This window comes from Labeo rohita, chromosome 14, assembly GCF_022985175.1.
Source record: "Labeo rohita strain BAU-BD-2019 chromosome 14, IGBB_LRoh.1.0, whole genome shotgun sequence".
Taxonomy (NCBI): domain Eukaryota; kingdom Metazoa; phylum Chordata; class Actinopteri; order Cypriniformes; family Cyprinidae; genus Labeo; species Labeo rohita.
Genome location: NC_066882.1, coordinates 23,495,059 through 23,503,731, shown reverse-complemented (window position 1 = coordinate 23,503,731; position 8,673 = coordinate 23,495,059). Strand labels below are relative to the sequence as shown.

The window sequence follows — 8,673 nt, the reverse complement described above, 5'->3', positions numbered from 1 at the left end:
AAGCCTGCTTTTATTTGATTCAAAGTATAGCAGAAACAATAATTTTGAAATATTTTTACTATTTAAAAATAACTGTTTTCTATTTGAATGTATTTTAAAATGTAATTTATTCCTGTGGTTTTAAAGCTGAATTTTTAGCATCATTACTCCAGTCACATGATCCTTTAGAAATCCTTCTAATATACTAATTTGCTGCTCAAAAACATTTATTACTATTATTATTATGTTGAAAATAGCTGAGTACATTTTTTTCAAGCATTCATCTGAAATAGAAATCTTTTGTGACATTATAAATGTCTTTATCATCTCTTTTGATCAATTTAAAGCATCCTTGCTAAATAAAAGTTTTAATTTCTATAATTTCTTATACTGATTCCAAGCTTTGAATGTTATAGTGTATAATAATTATTTTGTAATAATGTTAAAAAAGCTTTTTATTTTAGATAAATGCTGATCTTTGGATCTTTCTATTCATCAAACAATCCTCAAAAATGTACTCACCTGTTTTTAAAAAAATAATAATAAAAAGTTTCTTGAACAGTACATAAGAAGGATTGGAAAGATTTCTGAAGGATCATGTGACACTGAAAACTGGAGTAATGATGCTGAAAATTCAGCTTTGATCACAGGAATAAATTACATTTTAAAATATATATACAAATAGAAAGCAGTTATTTTAAATAGTAAAAATACTTCAGAAATGTGCTGTTTTTGCTGTACTTTGGATCAAATAAATGCCAGCTTGGTGAGCAGAAGAGACTTCTTTAAAAATATTAAAAATCTTACTGTTCAAAAACTTTTGACTGGTGGTGTATATGCAATAATGTTTTCTGCTTTTCTGCATTTAGCTCAACTTTAGAATCCCAATGCAAATGACAAAAAGCACACAAACTAAATACCAAAGTATATAAACATTTATTTGTCACAGTAAACATTTTTGATAGTGTTTATATTCAAAATTTCCTCTTGTAGAATCTTTAATGCATACTAATGATAAACCTGAGAAGTGACAAAGCAGTCTATGCGTGCAAAAAAAAAAAAAAAAAGATCACAAGAAAGTTGTCTGTATCAAATCCAGCACTGTAAACAGAGATAATAATACACTAAAATCCAGTGTTTCCCTTAGAATATCCCTTCTTCCTGTATTGGCTGCAGTCTGCAGTGCCTTAAATGGCTACATAATAGTATTAAAAAATGATCCCAAGTGCATTTATCCCACTGCTACTTAATCAGTAAAATACACATGCATTATTTAGAGAAATAGAGGTCTTTGGTCAGCATAGACACAATACAGGGTATCTGTTTCATGCCATCAAATCCTGGCAGATTGGAGGAGGATTGAAAGTCCAGCGCCACCTTGTGGTTGACACGTGTCATGATCTGCATGATCTCCAGTTGCTTGCCATATTTTGACAGCATCTCACACAATGACGAGATGAACCAGGAACCATTAGCAACATTCCTCCAGGAGTAATAACCTGAGGATAGACAGCAGACAAGATAGTTAGGGCATTTGCATCTGTGCATTTTTCTTATTTAAATTTCTTACAAAACAACATTAGTTACCTGGTGCAGTGGAGTAGGCATACAAAAAATCTGCCTCAACAGGAATCCTCTGTGTTTCCTGTTCACTTACACTGTCAGCCTCAATTCCAGCATCTAGCTCTGAGCCTCTGCAAGCCTGGAGACAAACAGGACAAACACGCACAACTAAAACTATAATGAAATCAAACTATGTGAAATCAAAATTGGCCTCATTATCAAGGTTTTTGCATCATCACTAGAGTGAGTGTTAAGTCCAGTACAGCTTATGGTTCACATAAAAGCAATTCATCTCAAATAGTGGAAGCTATTTATGTCATATAATTTGAATCTCTGCATGTTAGTAAACAAAAGTCTACTTAGATACTTCAAAAAAAAAAAAAAAAAAAAAAAAAAAAAAAAGAAAGAGCCCTTCAACACACCCCTGTTTTTGGAATTATTAGTTTTTCTTAATTTCACATTAAAATTTTTCTTAAAATACTAAATTAGGCTGAAAATGAAATTTAATTAACACTAATAAATAAAAAATAATGAAAAACCCATATAATATACATTACTAGCATTATAATATATATCCAAAAAATCAGTTTTTATTAACTTGTCAAGCTAAATCTGAAACTAAAATCATTAAAATCAGTTATTTGAAACATAAAAAATAAACATCAAGTGAAATAATAAATACAATAAAATTTATTTTTAAAATAAAATTTCAGCTAGCCAACAAGGTAATATTTCTAATTTTGAATTAATTTTACTTAAAGTACTAAATTAACTAAAATGAAATAAATTAACACTAATAAATAAAAAATAATGAAAAAACATATAATATACATTTGGGGTCATAAGATTTAAATAGTCTTATAATATAATTTCAAGACTATTTATTTGATTTTAATAATCATGAAAATGACAAAAAAATAATGTTTTTTAAATACAAAACAGAAATATAAAATAAATTTTTAATAAAATAAAATTTCATTTTTATGCGGATTTTACTATTAGAATGATCAATGTTGGATAATATCAAGGCAAATATTTTTTGGAATTTTTTTTTTTTTATACAGAATTAACAAGTTTAAAAGTACTAAAAATTAAATAAAATGAAATTATTTATTAACAACTAATAAATAAAAATTAATTAAAAAACTTGGTGAATAAAAGTATTAAAAAAAAAAAAAAAAAAAACATATATACATTATAATACATATAATATAATTTATATTATACATTATAATAATCATGAAAATGACAAAAGCACAGTTAAAATAAAAACAGAAATATAAAATAAAATAATAAAATAAAATTTATTTTATTTTTATTTTTATTTTATTTCAGCTAGCTGCCAAGGCAATATTTCTAATTTTGAATTAACTTAACTTAAAGTACTAAATTAACTAAAATGAAATAAATTGACACTAATAAATAAAAAATAATGAAGATAATAATAATAGTATCAAAAATGAAAAAAGCACACAAAAAATTATAAAAAATAATTAACCTGAAGTTACAATAAAAAAATGTATTAAAAAAAACTAATTTAAAATATTAACAAAGACTATATTAGTATATCAACTGTACTAAAATAACAGCTTTTTGAGCAAGATATCAATTTCACTATTCTATATTATTATTCAGCTTACCTGGATGAAAAAAAGCTTGGGCTTCCCCACCAGTGATCTGCAGCAGTCTCCTTTGAAGAGTGCAAAGAGTTCTTTCATCTTGATACAGTCATCTGTGCCAAATATCATTTCATCTTCTCCATGACTCAGCAACACACACACAAACATGGCCGAATGACTGTGATCTTCCCGAGACACTGAGGATTGAAAAATTAATGAGTTGACTGATTCATTTATTGTAACCAATCACTATTCAGGCTCAGTCAGCATCTTGCAATACCTTTAGTTAACAGATCTCCCATCTGTGAGACAGTCTGATCTTTGCTAATTTTGATTTTGAAGCCCAGCTTTGAGAAGGTCTCTATCACATTCTTGGCATCTTGGTCTGTCCCATTACGAACTCCCATTCCTGTTCAAAAAAAAATTTGGATTAATCCAACAAAAAAAAGAAAATATTAGTACTAACTTGATTAACTGATCAGTGTTAATCCGAGCTCTTACCTGTTCTTCTGTCAAAGTTCTTGTTGTTGATGATGACACATTGTCCTATAATGGGGTAGTTCATGTTGTATTGAAAAACATCTGAACGTGGTTTGGCATCCGTCTGATCGACTCCGGCATCTGTAAAACACGAACTCCTGTACAAACAAAGAGATTTTTATGACACATTCATAATTAATGTGGAAATGATGTACAGTCACTTAAGTGGTAATTTATTCCTACAAAGTGGTTTGTTTGTTTGATTTAGTCAGCGATTCCTTCTAAGGAGAAGTCCACTTCAAGAACAACAGTTTACAGATGATTTACTCACCCCCTTGTCATCCAAGATGTTCATGTCTTTTTTTCTTCAGTCGTAAAGAAATTGTTTTTTTGAGGAAAACATTTCAGCATTTTTCTCCATATAATGGAGTGATATGGTGCCCGATTTTGAACTTCCAAAATGCAGTTTAAAAGCAGCTTTAAACAATCCCAAATGCAGTTGTAAACGATCCCAGTCGAGGAAGAAGGGTCTTATCTAGTGAAATGATCGGTTATTTTAATAAAAATAATACAATTTATATACTTTTTAATGCCAAACGCTCGTCTTGTCTCACTCTGCCTGGACTGTTTTTGTTTACCGGTTCATGACAGTTAGGGTATGTCGAAAAACTCCCATCTCATGTTCACCCTCAACTTCAAAATCGTCCTGTATCGCTGTTTTACCTTTTTTGTTAAGGGTGTTTGAGCTTCTTTACATGTTCACTTTGCAAAGACTGGGTCGGTACTTCTGCAGCGATGTAGGATGATTTTGAAATGATTTTTGAAGTTGAGTTAGAAAATACGGTCAGAGTTTTTCAACATACACTGTCTTGAGCCAGAATACACAGAGTTCAGGAAGAGCAAGGCAAGATGAGCATTTGAGAATAAAAAGTATTTAAATTGTATTTTTTAATGTAAATAACCAATCATTTCACTAGATAAGTCCCTTCTTCCTCAGCTGGGATCCTTTGAAGCCGCATTTAAACTGCATTTTGCAAGTTCAAAATCAGGGCACCATATCAGTCCATTATATGGAGAAAAATGCTGAAATGTTTTCCTCAAAAAACATAATTTCTGTACGACTGAAGAAATAAAGACATGAACATCTTGGATGACAAGGGGGTGAGTACATTATATGTGAACCTTTGTTTTGGAAGTGGACTTCTCCTTTAACAACGAGTCACTCTAATTTCGACTTAATAGAATAATTCACCATCCAAGATGTAGATGTACATTTGAAGAAATTTAGCATTACATCACTTGCTTACCAATTTATCCTCTGTAGTGAATGGGTGCCGTCAGAATGAGAATCCAGCTGATGAAACATTATGAACATCCATAACTTATAATATCACTTCCTCCAGTGTTGTCCTCTCACAACAAAATCGGCCGACATATTTATGTAGAATTTAATTAATTATGATTTAGCAAATTTCTATCCTAATTCAGACAAGAAGACGTTTTTACTGGAGAATGCAATATTATGGATAAAAAAGTCATATTTTAGCCGGTAGCACTGGTTTCATGGATTTTTTTTTTGTACAAACACACAGATTTTCGCTTCACAAGATAGTTAGAAGTTAATTGATGGACTGGAGTCATGTTGATATTTGTGGATTATTGTGATGTTTTTATCAGCTGTTTGGACTCTCATTTTGACGGCACCCATTCACTGCAGAGGATCCATTGGTGAGCAAGTGATTTAATGTTAAATTTCACCAAATCTGTTCTGATGAAGAAACGAACTTATCTGTTTTTCAGCAAAGTTTCAATTTTGGCTGAACTATTCCTTTCATATATCTGTTGCTTGTTATTACATTTCTGTAATGAATAAATCATCATCAAAATCACACATACTCTTTTTCTTTCACTTGTCTGGCATCCACACAGTCCGACATGGTCACTAAAAGAACACAAAAGAAACAGATACTGGTAAACAATGCTCGACATTTCCAGCAATCCTCATAAAAGTTACAGACTGTATGTCAGATCAACACATTCTCTATTAATTCCAATAAATATAACATGAATAAAAAATATTTTATTTGAAGCATGACTTATTGTAATTGTTATTTCCCTCTTCCCTGATTTTTGTCATATGAAAATACACTCACAGCCTCACAAACACATGCTGATGTGACTACAACTATTCATGAAAATGACTCATACAGTACTTCAGGATGACTAGTGTATACCTGTTAGGAAATTACCCAGAAATACAGTGTGTGTTTTCAAAGACACTTCCCCTAAAGCTCGTCCTAGTGTAAAACAACAGATATATCATGTTCATATAAGGCACCAAAGATAACTTGTTGGCTTCTTTCTTAATCTAAATGTTTAACAGTCATAATAATCACAAATATCTGGATTTACAAACATCTTGATAGCTGAACACTAGGCCACTCATGAGTCAGCTGCTTGAAGATCGTAGTATCCTAGAAAATAGGTCAGGCTTTCTGGGACAAGCCCGTGACAGCACATTATGAAAGAAGACTTGTGAAGAGTTATGGTATCTTAACTTCCTTTAGATTATGAATTTTAGACTATGTCTTAGACTATGACAGAGATCTTAAAATGAGACTAACCCTATTTTTGACTTTCCAAGTAATTTCCAAAACAACACACACTCTTATCAATCTTCTGTTTAGTGGCATTTACAGAGTCACCTGACTTGTTGTTATCTGAAACCATCTCACTCGCATTCAAAACTAAATATGTTTTTTTAAAAGCACATTTCTTTCTGATAAAAAAGCAATTATGGATCAGAAATGTGAATAAAGTAAATAACTTACAGTTGTGTTGTCAAATGTTACAAACAAGTAGTTTTGATGATCCGGAAGGTTGTTTAACTACTCGTAGTGTAAACCCAAAGTAAGTTTGTCTTTAGCAGGGAGTGGCGGAATTAGGAAACGTACTATGAAAAGTTTTAGATTTAGAACCAATGTTTTTAATGTCCTTCTAATAGCGAACGCCTCCTCATAAATATTAATTAGACACACGTTGCTATTTCATCTTCTAGAGACGTAGGCTTATGAATATTTAGAAGCAAACGTTTAACAAAGAGTTCCGTGAAATTGTGGGTCCACCCACCTGACAAGAAAAACACGAATTTTGGTTTACGCATGCGCAGTAAACACATTAGTGACGCTCCGATTATGGTGAGAAGTTATGAAAAACTTGTTAACAGTCGGTTGTCTCTTCAAGTATACTTCAAGTTTATTAAGTAAAGTTCAAGTATATTATTAAGTATACTTTATGTAGTAGGTATACAAATGTCATGGTACTAGTAAGTTAGTATACTTGTAAGTGTACTATTTCAATAAACAGTGTTGGGGAGTAACTAGTTACATGTAACGTAATTTAATTACAAAATAAATGTGATTGTAATTAGTTACGGTTACTGAGAAAAAAAAATGTGTAATTAAATTACAGTTACTTTTGAAAAATGCCAGTGATTACAAAGGGGGTTACATCTGAATTTTTTCACACACCCACCCCCACTTGACTTAACTGACTTCTTTTATAAACTGTATTGGCTGCTCTAAAATGAGACACCAATGTTTCAGGAGTTTAGGACACAGAACAGGACACATGCTTATTTGATAACTGTTTTATTTTACTATTTGGGTTTATGCATAAACTTTATTTTTTAAGATTGTTTTTTCCAAGGCATTGTTAGATTCTAGTGTTTTCTGTCATAACTATGCAAACATTTGATTTCAAACCCAGTATCATAGCTATTTCTTGTTATGATGTTATTTATATTATGATCTTGTTATGACATATAGCCCAACTGCGCTTAATTATTTATGTGGTGAAATGTTGAGTAAGAAAACCGGTATGACTGCACTGTATCCCTAAAATGTCTAGTTTGAACTTGCCATTTGCTAGCAACTGATTTCTTCATGGAAGCTTTGCGTTCAAATATTTCAACTCAGATCAGTGTTTCGTGTCTAATAATTTTGACACGAAACATCTAATAATCTATCACGCGGCTGTGTAATAAGTGGGATAATGTACATTCAGACAATTGTTATCGCGAAATAAAGATGTATATTATCCCTTACTTATTATAATCTTAATTCAAGTGATAAAGGATTTTGAAAGTCTGACAGTAATCAGTGTTGAGTACTACTGTAAGGTTAACTCTGCCTGGTTTAAATGTTTCAAAATGATAAACAGTTGAAAAAATTAGAAATTTAGAAAAGTAATCAAAAAGTAATTAAAAGTAATAAGTTACATTACTTTAATAAAGTAATTGAAAAGTTACACTACTTATTACATTTTAAATCAAGTAACTTGTAATCTGTAACCTATTACATTTCCAAAGTGACCTTCCCAACACTGTCAATAAACCTTTATCACAGTACGCGTGTCGTCACATCTGGCTCCGAATAGTAAAGGAATTTTCGCCTGTATTATTGTCAAGGAACAGACGCCCTTACTGACACCCTACTATGTATGTCATCCTTCATTTTAATGTGTAACTTTATCTGATCGACGCGATTGTCAGCACTGCCACTGTTGCCCGTCATGAGATTCTTGCAGTATTTATTATGATTTACATCCCGTTTTTGTATAAAGTGTAATGCTATTCAATAAACGCACTCAGTCACAGAGGATATGACACCCCTTTTATTCAGGTGAGCTATTAGTATAATTCTAAACTTAAAATAGGAAAGTATACTTTTAGTCTACTTTTTATGTACTTCTCAGAAATATACTTCAAATGACAATTAAGTATACTTGACATACTTAGAAAAGGTCTAGAGCAATATTGTGCATTGTTACATAGGGGGCGCTATTATACATCTTCTGTACAGAATTTCCAAAACACAAGCAAAGAAGAAATTGAACAGATGCTTTCACATGTTTTTAACACTATTATCAGTCATAAAACAGCATCAAAACTGCAAGGTTATGGAATAAAACATGACCTTATGAAGAGGTAATAATGACGGTCAAGATTTGGGGTGTTGATTGACTCTATCTA

At 31.2% G+C, this 8,673-nt stretch overlaps 1 protein-coding gene across 1 annotated transcript; it reads right to left on the bottom strand.

Annotated features, from left to right (window-relative positions):
- Positions 1-891: 891 nt before the first annotated feature.
- On the bottom strand, positions 892-6,761 carry casp3b (caspase 3, apoptosis-related cysteine peptidase b). The gene is made up of 7 exons (XM_051128189.1): positions 6,473-6,761; positions 5,538-5,583; positions 3,663-3,799; positions 3,442-3,570; positions 3,183-3,358; positions 1,567-1,681; positions 892-1,478 (listed from the first exon to the last, which is right to left on the bottom strand). The coding sequence occupies exons 2-7, from the start codon at positions 5,576-5,578 to the stop codon at positions 1,249-1,251; spliced, it is 828 nt and encodes a 275-aa protein (XP_050984146.1). The 5' UTR covers positions 5,579-5,583; positions 6,473-6,761; the 3' UTR covers positions 892-1,248.
- Between the last annotated feature and the right edge of the window lie 1,912 nt (positions 6,762-8,673).

Bases quoted from the DNA above. Each gene is read 5' to 3' on its own strand.
- casp3b (XM_051128189.1), bottom strand. From the start codon at position 5,578: ATGTCGGACTGTGTGGATGCCAGACAAGTGAAAGAAAAAGA. The intron at 3,800-5,537 runs GTATGTGTGATT...TTGTTTGTACAG, and splicing joins AGACAAGTGAAAGAAAAAGA to GAGTTCGTGTTTTACAGATG. The intron at 3,359-3,441 runs GTATTGCAAGAT...TTCAATCCTCAG, and splicing joins GGGAGATCTGTTAACTAAAG to TGTCTCGGGAAGATCACAGT.